Consider the following 21,175-nt stretch of genomic DNA (forward strand, 5'->3'; position numbering starts at 1 on the left):
AATACAAGTGAAATGTGTAACACAAGGGCGCACAGGTGCAAGAGGTGGGAATGGATAATATGACTGCAGTAGAGGTTCCTGCTCGTGAGAACTTACAATCTTAATGGTAGGGGGGAGGCTGAAACAAGAAGGGTGGCAAGGAGTGAGGATTTGAGAGGTAGAGGCAGGTTGGGCCAGTGAGTGGAGTTCAGTGGGAGACTGGTAGGCTTTGAGGAAGCAATCTTTTTAAGTAGCATTTAAAACTTTGGAGCCTGATGGAGACTCTGGGAGCTAGATTTACTAAGCTGCGGGTTTGAAAAAGTGGGGCTGTTGCTTATAGCAACCAATTAGATTCTAGCTGTCATTTTGTAGAAAGCACTAAATAAATGAAAGCTAGAATCTGATTGGTTGCTATAGGCAACATCCCCACTTTTTCAAACCCGCAGCTTAGTAAATTTAGCCCTGGGTGTTTGAAGTATATTTCATTGGTGAGAAGTGGCATGCTAAAAATCTTGGAAGTGAGAGTGGGATGCAGTTATCAGCAGTGAGTCAAGGCGTTGAACATTGGCAGAGTGTAGAGACCAGAAGGGAGTGAGATTAGGTTGCAGATGTAGGGGAGAAGGAGTGGCTGAGGGCTTTGTAGGTGAGGAGTTTTAATAAGATTCTATGGGGATGGTTTGCTTGTGTAGGGATTAGCAGAGTGAGGAAGTGGAGCAGTGGAAGTCTCAAATCAGACTCTGGGTTTGGAAGGGTTACAGTAGTCAAAATGGGAGATAATAAATGAGACGGTGGATGTGAATATTGGTAGCGTCCAGGGTGATAATGGATTGTATCCTAGTGATGTTTCAAAGGTGGTAGTAACGGGCCTGAGAAAGAGACTGGATATTTGGAGTGAAGGAGAGGGTGGAGTCCAGCAGGAAACAGGGAGCAGAAATGAGAAACACAGGACAGTGTAGTGTGCATAGTGAGAGATATGTCAGTGGGTACAAGACTAGATGGAGGAAAGATGAAAAGCTTGGTTTTAGACACGATGAAGTACAGTGAGATTCTGAATTTGCATTATCCAATGGATAAGCAGAAATTAATGTTAATTTTTTGACGTGTACAATAATTATAATGATGGTACTATACAAGTGTTTTTATTTTTTCATATAGTGGAGGTTGTGTTTGTTTCTCATGTCGAAGATGCTGTAACATTTTGGGGACAGGTACGATAACCCTTTAATTTATTGCAGTGCTGCCTATTTTAAATATAGAATAACTAGTATTTTATCGTGTTCCATTACCTTTCCTACACCCTTTACCTTCACATTTTACAGTTTGTATGGTTTTTGTTAATGTTATCTATATACTGGTATGAAAACATCTCTGCAACGTGTTGTACGGCAGGATTTTCATAGTCTTGCTCCTTGCTAAGTGTTCTTTTGTTTGTTGTATATTTTCCTTCCTCATGCAACAATGTTCTTGAAATGTAAAATGGCTTTACCTGTTTCAATAAAAAAGGAGATTGCAGAAAAAAAAAAGATCTGCAACCGGCAACGAATTAATCTAATAACAAAAGATAGAGCTCATTGTGTACTAATAAAGTGCACTGAATATGCATATGTAGCAAATTGAGGAGACGACTTAGCTGAGCGTTGCCTTGAGTGTATGTGGACAACAATTTTTTAATCTTCCTGAAAAAGAGGGCACCCTGGTGCAGTGTTTTATATGTTTATGTAAATAACAGTAAGTAAAACAACAAGTCCCCCTTCGAGGCAGCACTTCAGGATTTAGAATCACTCGTCAAAGTTGAAAAAACTGACATTTTGTTATCCAAATTCAAGTTATATCACTGATGAAAGTTATGACAACTGAAAACGTTGGGTTGAATTTCGATTATAAATGCCAGTGATTGACATGACCAATTCCACAGCACAATATAGAGAATATTTATCATGCAAATCGGTCCCTGCCGCACTGAGCTAAGTCTAAACTCCTTGACACACCCAGACTAGGGTATTTGTCAGCAGTCAATTGACCTAGTACGGTCATGGCCAAAAGTTTTGAGAATGACACGTATTTGTTTTCACAAAGTTTGCTGCTTTATTGTTTTTAGAACTGTTTGTCAGATGTTGCTGTGATATACTGAGGTAAAATTACAAGTATTTCATTAGTGTCAAAGGCTTTTATTGACAATTACATTAAGTTTATGCAGAGAGTCAATATTTGCAGAGTAGGCCTGTTTTGAAGACCTCTGCAATTCACCCTGGCATGCTGTCAATCAACTTCTGGGTCACATACTGACTGATGACCGCCCATTCTTGCCTAATCAATGCTTGGAGTTTGTCAGAATGTGTGGGGTTTTGTTTGTCCAACCGACTCTTGAGGATTGGCCACAAGGTCTCAATGGGATTAAGGTCTGAGGAGTTTCCTGGCCATGGACCGTTGATGTTTTGATCCCTGAGCCACTTAGTTATCACTTTTGCTTTATGGCGAGGTGCTCCAACATGCTGGAAATGGCATTGTTCGTCACCAAACTGTTCTTGGGTGGTTGGGAAAAGTTGCTCTTGGAGGATGTTTTGGTACCATTCTTTATTCATGTTCTTAGGCAAAATTGTGAGTGAGCCCACTTCCTTGGCTGAGAAACAACCCCACACATGAATGGTCTCAGGATGCCTTATTGTTGGCATGACACAGGACTGATGGTAGCGCTCGCCTTTCCCTCTCTGGACAAGCGTTTTTCCAGATCCCCCTAACAATCTGAGAGGGGATTCATCAGAGAAAATGACTTTACCCCAGTTCTCATCAGTCCAATCTCTGTACCTTTTGCAGAATATCAGTCTGTCCCTGATGTTTTCCCTGGAGAGAAGTGGCTTCTTTGCTGGCCTTCTTGACACCAGGCCATCCTCCTAAAGTCTTCGCCTCAGTGTGCATGCAGATGCACTCACACCTGCCTGCTGCCATTCCTGAGCAAGCTCTGCACTGGTGGTGCCTCGATCCAGCATCTGAACCAACTTTAGGAGATGGTCTTGGTGCTTGTTGGACGTTCTTTGGCGCCCTGAAGCCTTCTTCACAAGTATTGAACCTTCAAGTTCTTGATGATCCAACAAATGGTTGATTTAGGTGCAATCTTGCTAGCAACAATATTCTTGCCTGTGAAGCCATTTTTGTGCAAAGCAGTGATGACTGCATGTGTTTCATTGCAGATAACCATGGTTAACAGAGGAGGAACAATGGTTTCAAGCACCACCCTGCTTTTAAAGCTTCCAGTCTGTTATTCTAACTCAATCAGCATGTAGAGTGATCTCCAGCCTTGTCCTCGTCAACAGTCTCACCTGTGTTAACGAGAGAATCACTGACATGATGTCAGCTGGTCCTTTTGTGGCAGGGCTGAAATGCAGTAGAAATGTTGTTTTGGGGATAAAGTTCATTGTCATGGCAAAGAGGAACTTTGAAATTAATTGCAATTCATCTGATCACTCTTCATGACATTCTGGAGTATATGCAAATTGCTAGCATAAAAACTGAGGCAGCAGACTTTGTGAAAAATAATATTTGTGTCATTCTCAAAACTTTTGGCCATGACTGTTATCTGACCTGTGGTTCCGATCTGTTTATCCTATTCCACAAGGGTATGGGCTATGTAATAAATAAGACTGTAATCAAGGCAGGTTCTCTTTAGAATAGAGTGCCATTAATGTTGGAATATAATAGTGTGCCTTTATTACCACATAAAAGCTATGGTTTTATTTGTAGCTCAAAAAGATCCAATATATGACTGAATCAATATATTACTACTATTACTATATATTACTATATGACTGCTTTTCAGAATTGTTGTAGTGACACAGTAGGTCTGTGCTCAGTGATAATGTAATGTTTATTGATAACTTTATCATGGTATTTGGCTAATATATATTTCAAGGCATATAACATAATTTATAAATATCCGATACCCTTGCTTAGTATCCTTTCTACAAACATTCTGTTATAATGCGTATGTATTTGAAAAAATTCTGAATATGTTCTTGTACTCTCAGTCAGTGAACAGAATCCATGACATGTCAAAGCTGAGCGAATCTTTGGCAACGGTTTGCCCTACCATGAATACTGTATTTGGAATTCCTGATCTTGATAAGGTACATCTTTAACTTAACCATTTTTATAATTGTTTTACACTTCTTTATGAGCGGGTTAATTGGTCGTTTTCTCTAACAATTTTACACTGTCCTTTCTTAGTCAATATGTCCTCTTTTGAAACCTCCCAGCACTTGTCAATTGCCGGATTTGCAATTGAGGATTTACTGTACAACCCTTGTAGGAAAATGATGCGATAAACAATATTCACTTTTTTTTTCTTAAGATAACGCAGTAATAGAGTACCTGAATACTGTGTAAAATAATGTCTAGCTATACTACTGTATATGTTGATGTGTTGTAAATTAAAGCATGATGCACTAATTGAAGTACTTACTATGTTTAATTTACAGGTTTATGGTGGGATGTTTTCAGCAGATAAGTGCTGGTACAGGTGTAAGCTGCAGCATGTGGTTAATGATGAGCAGGTAAGTAGAAGTCCTGTAAGAGAATCATATGGGGATTTTTGGGATTGGTAACCGGTATGGGCTGCTTCTGCTGGGAGTTGAATAGTTGAAATGCAGACAGTGTCATATATTTTATTTTACTTGCAAAAAGGAATTGGGTGCTTTTGTGATTCTTGTGGTAGTAGTACTTTAATAAATGTGAAAATAATATAAAATACATATACAGATGTAGTATTTTTTTGTGCCTTGAATATCAGAACATATTTGCTGACGCAAAGTAATTTATAATTTGCCCAATGAATTCTTCCTCATTTGTTAGAAAGTGTGTTCCACATTTTCCACAACATCACAGAGTTGGATCAATTACTGCACCCATGTGGAGTTATATCAACTATATAATGTTGTTCCACGGCACAAAAATGTAAAATAGATATATGTTCAGCTAGAGTAATGAAATGAAAAGATTGTTCTATGAGAAAATAGTTGCTTTTAAAAACATGCTGAGTAACATGTATAGGGGTGTGTGTCTGTATTTGTCTTGCGTTCACACACATGGTAACATACTGTGCCCTGCATTGCTTGATTGGAGTTTGTAATACTGTTAGTGCTTTATATTGTTTTAAAATGGTGAAGTAGATTTGGCAGCAGTGATAATACAGTGTGAAGCGGCTATGGCCAGATTCACAAGTGCTGTCTGATAACCTTGTCTTGTGTTGCAGTTTGCCATACAACATCAAGCCCTACTTAATTGTGTCATACCCCAGTGTACTTGGCTTGGCCAATTACAATGTATTGTCCAGTTTTTCTAAGTCACTGCTTTTGTTTTGCTCATTTGTAATTCTTTAAGTGAATTATACAAAATTGCTTCCATATCAAAGGGACAAAGAAACAAGTGTTGTGTACACGATACACTCCAAAAGCTGTACCTTTTTCTTTCTGCAAAAGCCGGTTACCCTGATACCATTGTGGGGATTGCGTTTCTATGTGCCCATATCTAATATTGTTGGGGTAATGGGGATGGTTGTTTTTCATTAGTTTCCATACTGTCATTGTGAACTTTAATGATTGCATTGTTATTTTTATAACATCACATATGGTCTTATTGTTTTTTTTATATATATTTGTGATCCTTTCTCCATTCACATTATTTATTTACAAAAATTGAAAACAGCGCTGCTGATTCTAAATTCTTACTAAACATATCTTATATTTGGTTTATATATGGATCAGGAGCCAGAAAACAGAGGGCAGCCCCTGATCGTCAGCGCTGATACAGCAATACATTTTCTGGTTTTTTTTCTTCTTATACCAAACCAATGCTGTTTAATGTGGAATACACCACTCAGAGGATAGCATGGATGAATTACATTTTTGGCTACTAATAAGATTACGTGGAATATTATATTTCAGTGTTACTCATCAAAATGATTGTTACTTATTAGAGATATAAATCTTTTATAAATGAAATTATTATTCTTTGTAGGAAATTTTCAAAGATCCATATCGGATCCTAAATTAATTGGCAATCTTTTTAAGACCCTTTTATTTGCGGTTTGGTATAATCAAGCACATACAGAAAGTCACAATATGGGCATACAGATATCGAAGATGACAACGTATAGCAGGCTTTAAGTCTACAGCCACAAAATCATATAGATTTATAATGGTACCAACTTGGAAGGAGTAAGAGCAATGATTGGAAAGTGGAGAGGTATAAAAGAAAACACATTCCAGAAGAGGTTTTGGGGAACCAGGAGAAACTCCCTGTGCCATGCCCAACAGAAATGGTGGAGGGCCAAAGTTGCTAAGACAGCAGCCATGGAGTCATAGACACCACAGAAAAGGCAAAAAAAAGAGACTTCGAATTCAAACAAATAATCAAATTGATCTACTGATGGTCGACACACTCTGGAACAGGTAGTTGCAGAGATCTGCTGAATTTTTGTGATGTATTCCATGTGGTAGATGTGCAATAGCCAATTGTTGAGGTAAGCACATGAGGTTTAGGATTCATCCACAATGTTGCTATGTGGCATTTTGGGGCCTCCGTATGTGATGGATATGTTTGGGTGACTCGGTGATCGGCAGGGTTTAGTCGCAAGTATGCCTAGGAATTAAGGATTGCAATTCTAGTTAATAATTGAATTGAAAACTTTAATCTCGGACGAGTATGCAGCAATTTTGGGTCACCTCCACCATACTTGACAGAAAGATTCCATCAGTACAAAATTCCTCCAGCACCAATTAAAGGAGATAGGGCAGAAGGTCTGGATCTTGGAAGGGAGCATCTGAAAAAAGCTTAAAGGCAATGTGTATAATCCTGACACACATGGAGGATTTCTTAAAATGTTGTTTGATAGATTCCCAGGATTCCGAATCCAGAACCAAGTCCTTTTTACTGATTCTTTTTCAGCTCCTATGAAGATTTATCTGCTTGGAGAAGCATTAAGGTTATTAATGTAATAATGTGACCGGTAATTTCTTCAAAATGGAGTTGAAAAGAGACGAGAACTCTAGTATCGTTTGAGAATCTGCTGGTGGTTTCTGGACTTTTAAAAGTGGAAAATCTACAAAAACTGTTAAGCTTTTTTTTAAAAAAAAGTAGGTCCACCTTATTTGCAAGTTTGCCCTCCATGTTGTTAATAGTTTTTTACTTGTTTCATTGTATAACCATTGATGCATTCCTAAAGTTAAATATGTTATGAGACAACATTTTAAGTGCCTAATATTCATCCCTTCATATTGTTTACGGCATTGGCAGGTCATATATCTCCACAAGTTCTGCAATTATTAAAATCATAAATATTCTAGATTCTATTCTAGATCTCTTTATATACCATATTATGCACTGTATTATTGCATGCTTTACATCTACCACGCTAATAAAAGTCTTTCTTGCCCTTCTCCAACTTGTTGATATTTTTAAACCCTAATGCCTTGGAGAAATCTGTGTCAGTTTAAAAAACATATTGGTATTTCTCAATGATCTTACGAATATCATTCCATTGTTTTATCCTTATCCTTTTTTTTTTTTTTTCCCTTTCAAATCTGGACACTTATGTCTAGTTCTTAGAAATGCCTCTTGGGGAATTCCTTTATTGCTGGAAAGTGTGAGCTGCCACCATGACGTTCACTTTTAGCTCCTGGTTTTTCTTTTTATGATACAGGTTTGCATTTTTTATTTGCTGTAAATTCTATAACCCAAAAAAATTATTATTTTTTTTAAATCACACAAGTTCATTTTAAATTAACATTAGTATTTAATTCCTATATAAATTATTTGGGGCATATTCAATTCCGATCCGGATTCGCCGGAACGGCCGCGAACCTAATCTGCGGTACCGCAATAACGTGGATTTTCGTTCGCAGCCCATAGGGCTGCGTACGAAAATCCGCGTTATTGCGATACCGTATTACCGGCAGTAGTGCGCATTTTCCGCGGTAACGCACGTTACCGCGGATCGGAATTGAATATGCCCCTTTTAGTGTATCTCCTTTCAAAATTAAGATGTCATCTAAACACCGTAACCATACATTTGAATGCTTTTTTATATTTTTTATATTTTTCACTAAAGACCTATTCCTTCTCCTATTATTTAATTCACATATATTGGGGCAAAAGTAGATCCCATAGCTGCCCCTCTTATATGTTAAGTCATTAATTCTCATTATAACATCTGTTGTATCCTGAACTTTGTATGGCGAAATAACATATTTTCTATGGTGTTTGTCTACAAATATATGATCACATTAGTAAGTGATTGTATGGCGAATTCTTCTCACTATCTTGACAAGTCATTGGTTAGTCTCTTTAACTTACGTGAATACTTGGTGTTTGTGAGTTTTTTATTTTATTTTAAAGGTATTTTTTGGTGTATACTACCAATTAATCCTGGCAAATAAAAGCAGGGGTTGAAAGGGGTATGTGTCTACTGTTCTAAATGGAGTCCTTTTACAATGTTCCTGCACTTGAGAGCTTTTGTAAATACTTTGTGGAGCCAGACAATTGCACTTAATTCCAGGCCCTGCCATGTGTTACAACATGAGAATAAAGGACACAGATTGGGTAGCCTAGTGTACGGGAGAAGTAGCAGAATCCATTTTGTGGTGTGTTTCTCCAGTTGTTTGTCATGAAGTAAAGAAGGAAACTCATGAGACTGTATTAGGTAAAATCTGATTTTATTTTTTCCCAACATAAAGAACCAGGACATCTTTGAAATCTACAATTGACACCTTTTATTATGGGCCATATACCTTTGTCATATCTTGAATGAGGCTCACACATTTGGGGGGTCTCTGTAATCGAAATAAAAAAACAAAAAATATTTCGGAGGACTAGTTATTAATAATTTGTTTTAGCCCTGGGGGTTAAAGAAAATTTCTCTCCTTTCCTTCCAGATTTTTGGTCGTCTTTCTTCATATCAGAATGTAAAAACCTGTTTATATATGTTACTAATAGAGAACCTAATCTGTCAAAAAAAATGTTTTTAAAATCAGATGTGTAAACTAAAAATTAAAGGATCAATTGTCAGTCTAAATACCACATTGTAAACCTCAAATTTGATCATAAAACAGTTAAAATACAAGTAGCTCATCCATGTTTTGTTTTGTCCATAGGTTAAATCTCCTGTCATATGAAATATACTATTTTCTATTATCAATCCAATAAATGGAGATAATGAAATATTAGTTTAAAAAAACGACTGTTAACTCTTTATCTTGTTCTTGTGAGATCACCTTTTCTGAGTTCAGTGTGACCAGCCCCTTTCAGAGGTTCATAGAGTCCCGGGAAACCCAAATTAAGAGGCCCCCTACACCCATTTTCGGATTTTTTTTTTTTAAACAAACCTAAAAACTTTAAAACAAATTAAAATATATTTGTAATGTTTAACTGTCTTAAAATTTACAAATAAATACTGTATAATATACTGATGTACTGGATTATTGGAGATTTCAAACTAGAAGTGCTTTTCTATCTTTGTTTTATTTTTCCGTTGCAGCAATTAATTTTTGGAAAAATCCAACTTTCGAGCCACGTCACAGTTAATGTTGGGCATGGCGAGCTCGTTCTGTCGCTCTTACCCCATAGTTGAGCTATGATGGGGTTTTTTTATCGTTCATTCACCAGAAGCAACAAATACCAGCAAACAGGAAAATACGCAAAGATGTTGGAAAAAACCCAGAAAGTCAGAGTCCTAGGATTTCTATAAGAAGTTCCTTTAGCTTGCTTTCCAAATTAAAGTTTGTACTATAAAATCGCTTCAGGAAAACGTAGTTTTGTCGCTGAAATATTGGGCAATATATTGTATTGTTGCTGAAAGTTTTCCGCTGCGGTGCACAGGTCTTCACTTCTTATTTTGTTGCACTCCCGAAGAAAATTACAAATTACTTGCAATGAAGTAAATATGCGATGAAGACCAGATAGAATGGAGTCTACGACTACATAGCAAACATTGACCCTATAGTGGTTTTTGCCATTGGATTGAGTAGTAAGTGGTGACTAGTGGAGATCTCGGTTGGAATCTCAATCTTTATTGCTTGTTTTGTCCATAGGTTAAATCTCCTGTCATATGAAATATACTATTTTCTATTATCAATCCAATAAATGGAGATAATGAAATATTAGTTTAAAAAAACGACTGTTAACTCTTTATCTTGTTCTTGTGAGATCACCTTTTCTGAGTTCAGTGTGACCAGCCCCTTTCAGAGGTTCATAGAGTCCCGGGAAACCCAAATTAAGAGGCCCCCTACACCCATTTTCGGATTTTTTTTTTTTAAACAAACCTAAAAACTTTAAAACAAATTAAAATATATTTGTAATGTTTAACTGTCTTAAAATTTACAAATAAATACTGTATAATATACTGATGTACTGGATTATTGGAGATTTCAAACTAGAAGTGCTTTTCTATCTTTGTTTTATTTTTCCGTTGCAGCAATTAATTTTTGGAAAAATCCAACTTTCGAGCCACGTCACAGTTAATGTTGGGCATGGCGAGCTCGTTCTGTCGCTCTTACCCCATAGTTGAGCTATGATGGGGTTTTTTTATCGTTCATTCACCAGAAGCAACAAATACCAGCAAACAGGAAAATACGCAAAGATGTTGGAAAAAACCCAGAAAGTCAGAGTCCTAGGATTTCTATAAGAAGTTCCTTTAGCTTGCTTTCCAAATTAAAGTTTGTACTATAAAATCGCTTCAGGAAAACGTAGTTTTGTCGCTGAAATATTGGGCAATATATTGTATTGTTGCTGAAAGTTTTCCGCTGCGGTGCACAGGTCTTCACTTCTTATTTTGTTGCACTCCCGAAGAAAATTACAAATTACTTGCAATGAAGTAAATATGCGATGAAGACCAGATAGAATGGAGTCTACGACTACATAGCAAACATTGACCCTATAGTGGTTTTTGCCATTGGATTGAGTAGTAAGTGGTGACTAGTGGAGATCTCGGTTGGAATCTCAATCTTTATTGCTAAAACTTTGCACTCTGACAAGCTCATCCCATTTATCACACATCTGTTCATTGTCTTTCTGATAGAGATTGTGCAGTCAGATTGAGAGTTTCACTATTTGATAAAGCCGTTCCTATAGAATGCAAATAATGTGCAACTCGTTTATCAGGATCAATGCGTGCAGAGCATCTAGTTGTGGATATATTATGAAGTGAAGCAGAGAGATTCTCTTTCAGAATTTCTCACCTTTGTGGGGGGGAGCTGAAGATATTTTACATTTGTTGCACAGTTCCAAAGTAAGTATTTGCCTCCTTACAGGATTCAGCGCAGTTGACACTCACAAGGTTTAGTGTGTGGTTTCCACAGCTGGAGAAAATACAGTATGGGGCATATTCAATTGTCCGCGGGATTGCCGAAAATCCCGCGGTCCGCGCAGGATTACCGTTATTCCGGTAATCCTGAGCGGGAAAAACCGTTAATATAGTAATTTACTCACTGGATTTCAGCTCGCAGCGCTGAAATCCAGCAAGAGATCACCATATTAACGGTATTCGTTTTTCCGCGCTCGAACCCGCGGACAATTGAATACCCCCCTATGAGTCTAATCCAGTTATGAACAACCTATTCCCTTGCAATGTTGCGAATCGCTCACCCCGGCAAAACTCATGGACAATTGATGTTTACATGTGTCTGTGTGAGTAGATGCATCATACACAGAGAGTGCAAAAAGTGCATGCACCGCTGTGTGTTATGCCAATTTATCCAATTAACATATTTAGGCTATTGGTTTATTACTTGGAAATTGTCAAATTAGCAAATGGATAAATAGAAAATAAAAAGTCAGAACACAAAAACAATCAGTTGGAAAGATTTGGCAGGCTAACATTGTGTGTCTCTATAAAGTTCCTTCCTCCAGTCCTGAGTGGTCTCCTGATTTCCCATTAGTATGGGTATGATCATTTCAGCTCTTCTCCCAGAAGCTTCTCTTCTTTTTGACCATTGTCCAGTCTTTCTCTGAGCTGAATCTTCCCTTTTAAGCAGTCTATTCTTTGTGGTTCCTGAAAGTGTGAAGGTTCCTGATATTGTGATATTCAGCTACACACAATTAGCCAATCTGGAGTATATTTGCAAAAGTCAGCCTTTAACACAGTAGTTGTGGTTTTTGGAACTGCACAGGACATTCTCATAGTGCCTTCTTAGTATTGAAATGTATGATCACATGGATTTTTTAACTTGCTATTAAACCCATTTTTCTCTTTCATCCAGTCTGGGGGACACTGCTTACCATGGGGTTGTGGAGGGGAGCTCGGGAGTTGGCACCTAGCTAGTTAACTTTAGCACTGCTGACAGACTCCTCCTCTCTACAATCCCCCTGCCTCTTCCTCTTCCTCTCAGTTTTTTTCTAGGTGCCCAAAGGAGTTGGGCTGTAGATTTTTAGCTAGTGAAATTATAATTTTAATTTATTTTTTCAGGTATTTAACTTTTAATTTTTAGTTTAGACACTTTTATTTTGACAGCAGACTTGGGAGTGTGTTCTATCATAGAGAGCACACTCCCAAAAGACCGCAGCATAGACCCTGCTCTGTGAGATGAGAGCCGAGGGCTCTCACTGACTGAGTTTTTTTGCAGGGTTTACATCAGAGTGACAAGCGGTCTCTCCGGACTGCTGTCACTCTCAGCCTCCCCGATAACCGGCGCTGCCACTGCAGGCATAGAGCGCCGGTTATCGGAGCATCAGCCGGTGCCCATTTTGGAAAGACACGGGCAGGTACAAGACAGAAGCCCGGCAAAGTATGAAGGGGGCAGATCAAGATCCCCCCTCAGAAATAGGAGGGGGCATCGGGGTCCAACCGCTGCAGTAGACCTCAATCTTTTTGAGGTCTCCACTACTCTGCTAATTATTTATTTCTCTATTGAACAAAAAAAAAAAGGAAAAATGGAGACAGAATATCGGAAAAAGGGGAGCTAAAATTATATAGAGCTCCCCTGCTCTTCAATTTATTGGCAGTATTCCGGTCTTGAACTAAAGAAGAAGCCCGGGAACAGAGACAGCCTTGTGGGAGCAGGCATCAGGACATCGCTGATGGACTTCTCTCCTGTGTTTTGGCCTTTTGGCTAAGTATTCTATTTTTTATTAAGCATTTATAAAAACTATATATTGTTTACTGACAAAATGGGGCTAGTAGTAGTAATATTATTGTACTCTTTACTTGCCTAAAATCACATTGTTTATTTAAAGAGACAAGTACAACTTTTAGTGTAGATTAGTTGATTACATGTTTTTCTCTCTGTCTCCCTCAAGTCGGGTGTGCTTGGTGATTCTTCCCTTTGTAAAATGTTAGATAAAAGAAAAGGTCCTATTGAAAGATATTTTACCTGTTATAGAGGTAAGGTTAAATTACCATATGGCCAGAGGGACCTGTTGGTGCTATCTTCTGATTGCAAAGGGGGCCCCCCATCTGCGCAAACACAGCAGTTTTTAGCCCCTCTGTTGGAGGAACCGGCCTGGGCGGCTTTACACAGTCAGTTCCCTCTTTACCCCAGCTTCTCACTAAATCTACTTGGTTAGTGACAAGCTCGGCAGCGTTTTCTTCTGTATTGCACAATGTTGTCACGACTGTGCTATAGGGCCTGCTATAGCCGTCCCTGCTGCTTCTACTGGGACGGCTATAGCAGGCCCTTATTTGATAACGGATCAGACCCCTGTCTCGGCAGAACCAGCATGGTTCTCATCATTAATAAAGGGTTTAGACAGGCTAAACCATTTACTTGAATCCCCATATTTGGGCCCTACTAAAAGAAAGCGGTTTAGATCCACTAATCCTTTTATGAAGGGGAAGCAAATTTTGATCCTGACCAGGTTCACGTATCTAATCAGGAAGAAACCGCCAGATATCGGGCCATTGATGATTTGGTATTAGCGGTGAGGCAGGCCTTGGACCTCCCAGAGGCAGAGGATCCTAGTCCTATAAACAGAAGTCTCTTTAAAAAAGCCAGAAGAAAGGTTATTTGTTTTCCACCTTTGGTGGAATGGAGAGTTACTGCTGAGGGAATATAGAAACAACCTGATTAAAAGTTTTCTATACCAAAAAGATTCTCCTACGTAGATACATTACAAGAAGAGGATCTGGCTCGCTGTAAAGGAATCCCTAGGGCGGATACTCCTATAGCCCTTTAGCCCGCCACACTATCCTGCTGGTCCCGGGCACTGCAACTATGCAGGACACCACTGACCGCAAAATTGAATCTCAGCTAAAGTCTAATTTGGTAGCAGCGGGTTCTTCATTCAGTCCCACATTTGTTTCGCCTTGGTTCGCTAGAGCCATGGAAACATGGGCAGAGCAGCTGGCTGAGGCCTTGCAGTATTCAGAATTGCTTTCCCTAGCTTTACATTTAAAAGAGACATCTGGTTATCCTTATGAGGCAGCTCAGAACACAGCGTCTGTGTCTTCCTCTATCCAGGCTTCGGCAATTTCCGCAAGGAAAAACCTTATGGCTGAAATCCTGGGAGGCTGTTTCGGAATCTGGAAAATCCCTAGAAACCATTTCTTTTTCGCCATCAGGTTTGTTTGGGCCGGAATTAAACTGTATCATTCTCAGGCAAAGGGTGGCAAAGACACCTTTTTGCCAGTGAAAGTAGGCAGAGCCGCCCCACGTGTTTCAGCTCCTTGAGGCAGTGCTTTCGGGGGACCTCCTTCCTAGGGTCCAGTCATCCAGGGACAGACTACAAACAAATTCTACAGGCTTCTCAGACAGAGGTAGGTCCTAACAATGGGCAGCGTCCTCTCAGGACCCTGGGATTTGGGGCATTATGACAAGGGGGTAAATGATAGATCTTTTTGGTCCTGTTCCACAAAGTTCTTGTAACCCCGCTACCCGAGATTCACAGAGAAGACAGGCAATGTAGAGTTGTCGCCTCTCTTCTTTCAGCAAGAAATTATTTGCAGAGTCCCAGAAAACCAGAAAGGGAAAGGTTTTATTCAAATATTTTCTTGTCAGGAAGCTGGACGGTTCCTTTTAACCCATCCTAAATATAAAGAAACTAAATGTGCACTTAACAGTGGACAAAATTCGGATGGAGTCCCTGAGGTCAGTAGTAATTGGATTGCAAAATAATTAGTTTATAGCTTCCATAGTCATAAAAGACGCATACTTTCACGTTCTTATCTGGAGCGGTCATCAGTCTCTCCTGAGATTCAGGGTGGGGACCTTCCACTATTAGTTTTGGGCTCTTCCCTTCGGCCTCTCCAGGGCTCCAGGGGTTTTCACAAAGATCATGTCGGTTATGGCAACTTGTCTTCACTCAGTGGGAGTTCAGGTTGTGGCCTACTTAGACAATCTTCTCACAAAATCCGCCTTGGAGGTTTGCTTGCAACAGGATTTGTTCCTCACCATAGCTTTCTCGAGAGCCATGGGTGGTTAATAGAATTAAAGAAATCCCAGGTGGTTCTGAGCCAACGAATGATCTTCCTGGGACTCATCATGGACACCAAACAACAGAGGGTGTTTCTGCCAGAAGAGAAAATCAGGTCGGTTCAGAGGATAACATCTCATGTCTTGTCCTCTCCCACTCCTTCAATTCACTTGTGCATGCGTCTTCTAGGGAAGATGGTGGCCTCCTTCGGGACGATCCCCTTCGGTTGTGCTCATTCCCGGTATTTCAGTGGGACCTCTTGACAGAATGGTCGGGATCCCACCTACATTTGGACCGCCAGAAGATCTCTCCGGATGGGAGAAAGTTGCTTCAGGGGTGGCTGATTCCGGATCACAAGTCGGTGGGCAGGTCTTTTGCTCCATGGTCAGGGAGCATAGTCACCACAGACGCCAGCCTAAAAGGTTGGGGGGGGGGTGGGCGTTAGCCCTTCACCTAAGGCTCCAGGGTCTTTGGTCAGCCCAGGAGTCCTCCCTATCCATCAACACGTTAGAGTTGAAGGCAATTCCTTTTGGCTCTTGGGGGGGGGGGGCAAACCCTTTTTCTGGATCATCCAGTCAGAGATTAGTCCTACAATGCCACGGCTGTGGCATATGTCAACAGACTATGAGGAACGAGAAGCACAGCTGCAACGCGGGTATCAGCTCAGATATTCGCTTGGCCGGAACGATATGTTCCAGCAATCTTGGCAGTGTTCATTCCAGGAATAAAGAACTGGGAGGCCAATTATCTCAGTCGCAATGCGATGATGCCAGGGGAAGGGTCCCTCCATCCGGAAGCTGTTCAGAGGTGGGGTCTACCGGATATAGACCTCATGGCCTCCAGACACAACAAAAGGGTTCCCAGGTTTGGCGCAGGGGCAGGGAACCTTTGGCAGTAGCAGCGGACGTAATGACCATGCCAGTGGACTTCAGGTTGAGATATCTGTTCCCCCCCCTAATTCCCATGATTCCTCGAGTACTCAGTCGAGTGAGGCAGGGCGTTCTGCCGGTAATTCTGATAGCACCTGCAGGGCCGCGGCGAGTGTGGTACGCGAACATAATCTCTATGGCGGCAAAAGCATAGTCTCCCGTCGCGAGACTATCTTCTCCTTTAGGGTACTTTTCGTCACCAGGATTTACCTCACCTGAATTTAACGACATGGCTGTTGAAGCCAGGCTCTGGAGGGCTAGGGGCTTCCCTAGTGTAGTGAACCCTCCACTATAAACTATAGCCTGTTTCGGCTCGTATCTATCATCGCATTTGGCGAGCCTATATCAGATGGAGTGGAAATAGGTCTTGTCATACGTCCTCTTTTTTGGTCTTTTCCGACTTCTGGCCTTTCTTCAGGATGATCTTGAGGCAGGTCTCCGCTTAGTTTCCTTACAGGTATAGGTATCTGCCCTGTCAGCTTCCTTCCACCTGAAGTTAGCGGATATGCCAGACATCAGGACGTTTCATCAGGGGGTCTTACAGATCCAGCCACCTTACACTCCTCCTACAGCACTTTGGGATCTTAACCGGGTGCTTGATACACTTACAGGGTCTTCTTTTGAACCCTTACTTTCGGCATATTTTAGGTCTCTGACCTGGAAGGTGGTGTTTTTTCTTGACTATTGCATCCGCTCGTAGAGTTTTAGAGTTGTGAGCTCTGTCCTGTCGACAACCATAATTGGTGTTCCACGAGGACAGAGTGGTATTGAGAACTCTCCCTTCCTTTGTTCCGAAGGGTATTCAGCTTTTCGTTTGAACCAGGAAATTGTGGTTCCGGTCTTTCGGAAAGCTTCTCAGTCTGATCAGATGTATATGGAGAAATTAGATGTTTGTTAGGGCTCTCCGCATTTATGTTAAGCGAGCTTTCCAAAAATTCGGAGTACCGATTTTCAGTTTGTCCTGTTAAGGATTCTCATAGAGGCTGGCCAGCCTCTAAGCAGTGAATTGCGAGATGGATTAGGGTAACAATTGCACAGGCTATATCAGGGCTAACCGTCCTGTGCTAGAGAGACTTACGGCCCATTCCACCAGATCGGTGGGGGCGTCTTGGGCAGCGAGAAATGGGGCTTCTGCGGACCAGCCACCTGGTCTTTTGCCCATACTTTTGCAAAGTTCTATCAGTTTAATGTATTTGCGTCTTCGGATGCAAATTTTGCCCGTACTGCTCTACGGGCCGGGCTTTCAGAGTGGTCCCACCCTTAAGGGGCTGCTTTAGAACGTCCCCATGGTAAGCAGTGTCCCCCAGACTGGATGAAAGAGAAAAGAGGATTTTTGTACTTACGTTAAATTCGTTTCTCTGATTCCGTCTGGGGGACACTGCGATTCCTCCCTTCTGCTTTTCTTCTGTGTGCTCTTGGTTGATTGGCCTTTTCTCCTTGGGACTTTTTAATTAACTGAGAGGAAGAGGCAGGGGGATTGTAGAGGGGAGGGGTCTGTCAGCAGTGCTAAAGTTAACTAGCTAGGTGCCAACTCCCGAGCTCCCCTCCACAACCCCATGGTAAGCAGTGTCCCCCAGACGGAATCAGAGAAACGGATTTAGCGTAAGTACAAAAATCCTCTTTTCTGTAATTCATTGCCTGATATGGGCCTCTCTCGTCCATAACCTGCAAATAAACATCCTCTGGGAGCCTCCTAAAACTTTGTAATTTTTTTTATTTTTTTTTTATTTTTTTTATTGGTTCTGTTTGTTACCAATGTTTGCTCTTTTTCTTTTCCTCCTTATTCTCTTCTCTGCTACTGATTAGCTCAGGATCGTGCTTGAGGTTATCGCGGAGCAGCACAGTGGTTAGCGTTGCTGCCTCAGCAGTGGGGCTTGGGTGTCATTCCGACAAAGCCCTATCTTTGTGGAGTTTGTATGTTCTCCATGTGTTTGTGTGGACTTCCTCCCACTGTCCAAAAACATACTAATAGGTTAATTGGCTGCTGTCAAAAATTAACTCGAGTGTATGTGGTTGAAAATATAAACTGTAAGTTCCAATGAAGCAGGGACTGATTTGAATGACTGATGTGAATGATTACAAAATCTTTGTACATGACTGCATAATTTAGTGGAGCTGTATAAATAATAAACAATGACCTGTTAAGAATATTCCATTATATTAAGTTCATAGTGTCAAACAATCTAGTTGACAAGGTCTATTCCTCCGTTACTTTTTATTCCCAACTGAGCTACATGAAAATTAAAAATTCTGCATTTCTTTTTAATTCTAGTGTGCAGTCACTTATATTGATTATGGAAATTCAGAAGTTTTAAATAGATCCAACATTGTTGAACTTCCTGATGATTTACAGTTACCAGCTGTGGCACAGAAATATAGACTCTGGGGACTGCAGCTTCAGAACACTTCCGATATTGAACAGGTGAGCATGTATTGTGAATTTATACGTAACACAAACACACACGTCAGACAGCACACACTTCTATTCACAACTAGATGACCTATGAACTGCCCCTTCTGCTTCTTCTAGGCAAAACGCAAAGTCTGCCGCATTGATCTTCAGCATGAGAGAGTTCAAACATGGGCAGCCTCCTTAATAGAGACTGGAATGGTTAAGTTCTGAACAAATTAGAAAAACTAGGTTTTTTTACCTTTAAATTAAAGGCACCTTTGAGGTGACTTAATATGTATAAATATTTTCAAGGGTAATATGAAGATGTATTTAACTTTTCATATCAAGGACCAAACCATACAATGCAATTGGAAGAAAGACGTTTCTTTAATGCAAGGGTGCTGAATTGGAAGCCTATCTTACAAGCACTGGTACCTACATATAAGTAGTAAAAGCCATCAATTGGTGTGATTGATTCATTGAACTTTACTGATCGCGTATTTTATATACCGTATATACTCGAGTATAAGCCGAGGCACCTAATTTTACCACAAGAAGTTGGGAAAACTTATGGACTCGAGTATAAGCCTAGGGTGGGAAATGACTTGCTTCTTTTAATAAACTCAGGTTTCCAAAATGTCTCCAAATGTACCAAAAAATCAGCAACCATATTAGTAAGGTGTATATATAGTGTATATAGCGTTCACATGAGATAGAGGATGCCACAATTTGGAAAATATTGGAGCGGATATGTTTGTCATTAATAATTACTAGATAAACTGCTCACCCCAGGTACTGCGCCCATCTCTTACTAGGCTGTCTTTAGGACAGTACATACTTCTTGCATCTCTTTCTCATTGATGAGGAGCTCTGGATGTGTCCCCCTGTGTTTACTCTCCTCTGTGCCTGGTAGGGAGGGAGGGATTTTCTTCAGCCCTTAACTTCCGTGCGTTCCACTAACAGGAAGTTCAGCATTTGGAACGCACATGGAGTAAATTAATTTATCTAGTTTGGTCATTAATTATACCACCTTCTCCTCCCTCAGAGGGAATTCTCAAAACATATTAGGAAGTGCTTGCGGACCAAAGTTGCGAAACCCTGTTATAAGTAGAAGAGTCAAATTCATATTCTGTCTTCTAGTGCAGAAGGAGGATACAATCCCAGTTGTCTTGCTTGTGGGTATCTAATGCATCAATAAGTGAAAAAATACCAAGTGGAACAAAATTCCTTTTTTGATTAGCGGCATTGAGTTTTAAGGTTATGTATAAGTTAATTATTTTATATTTATCTCTTTCCCCTCAGGGCCTGAAATTTTTATCAAGACTCATAGGCGACAAACAAATCTCTGTGCAGCAAAAAGCTATCTACAAAGATGGCACCATTGTTGTACAAGTTTTACATGACAACATTGATGTTGGAGAGGAAGTGGCTAAAAAGGGTTTTGCAGAGAAATGCAAATTAGCCAGCTCTCCAAATGGCCCAAGGGAAACAATAGAAGTTTCAGCAAACAATGGAAAATCACGGTTTTTATGGCCAGCTAAAAATGTAGAAAGACTTCCTATGCGTGAGCCAAAGACCTTACCCATGTTCAACCGATTTAGCAACAACCCCAAAGTATCTGAGTCGAAGACAGGAGATAATGGAAACAACAATTTTAATGCTGCAAGGTAATTCTAAACATTTACACATGAGTTGTGCTAGCAACTTTCATAATAGCTTTTATTTTTTCTATTTTTATTTTATCTGCCAATTTTGCCTCAGATTGTCTTTGCCTGATATGAATGGTGTGAAAAATGACCAGAGGTTGTTGGATGAGAACAAACAACTGAAGGATGAAAAGGAAACCTTGTTGCAAAAGTCGAGGACTCTAGAACTACATATGCAAAAGATGCAACTCGATATGAAGGTACATCTGTATTTTACATTGATTCATTATGTTCACTTTATTGTATTTTTTTGTTCTTGAAACTACTTAGAATAATTAATAATCACTAGGCCGGCTCATCTCGCCTATTCATAGGGCATATTAAGGATTGCTACATCTGGAAAACACAGCCATAGTAATCAAGGAAGCCCAGGTCACCCTGAGCTTCTGCACGAGCCCTTAATTTTTCAGTCTTATTTTGCTTTATTATTCTTATGTCTACTCGGCATCATTACGAAACTAGTGAAAAGGTTAACTTCCTTCATGACTGACAGCGCACCTATTCGCTCCACCCAAACTGTGGTTGAGTGGAAAGAACACTTCTTCCAAATTTGAAATGGAAGGTTCTATCTCTCAAATAGCCTCTGATTAACCAGCGAGTACACTGTTACTATAGAAAGTAGGTGTTGTTTTCTGTTCTGTGTGTTTTTTTTTGTTTTTTTTTTAAAAAAAGATCATTGAATGTAGTTCAGTCAGTATACCATATTTTATGTGTATTATACTATATTGCTTTAAGGTGTTAGGAGACAGATCTGAGAAGCAGACGGAGGAAGTGAG

General features: G+C 40.1%; 1 protein-coding gene across 4 annotated transcripts in view; it reads left to right on the forward strand.

Annotated features, from left to right (window-relative positions):
• STK31 (serine/threonine kinase 31) overlaps positions 1-21,175 on the forward strand; it is a 98,037-nt gene that overhangs the window by 16,744 nt on the left and 60,118 nt on the right. For 2 of the 4 annotated variants that reach the window (XR_012692755.1, XM_075212238.1), the window contains exons 4-9: positions 1,135-1,187; positions 4,002-4,100; positions 4,452-4,526; positions 18,574-18,723; positions 19,996-20,360; positions 20,410-20,599. Coding sequence is in view for 3 of the 4 variants with exons in the window: in XM_075212238.1 (XP_075068339.1) it covers positions 1,135-1,187; positions 4,002-4,100; positions 4,452-4,526; positions 18,574-18,723; positions 19,996-20,360; positions 20,410-20,599 (932 nt within the window). In the remaining variant the exon portion in view is untranslated. The remainder of the gene's footprint in view (positions 1-1,134; positions 1,188-4,001; positions 4,101-4,451; positions 4,527-18,573; positions 18,724-19,995; positions 20,361-20,409; positions 20,600-21,175) is intronic. The other 2 variants (XM_075212239.1, XM_075212240.1) reach the window with 2 other exon arrangements.

The sequence above is a fragment of the Mixophyes fleayi genome, chromosome 5, assembly GCF_038048845.1.
Source record: "Mixophyes fleayi isolate aMixFle1 chromosome 5, aMixFle1.hap1, whole genome shotgun sequence".
In the NCBI taxonomy this organism is placed as follows: Eukaryota; Metazoa; Chordata; class Amphibia; order Anura; family Limnodynastidae; genus Mixophyes; species Mixophyes fleayi.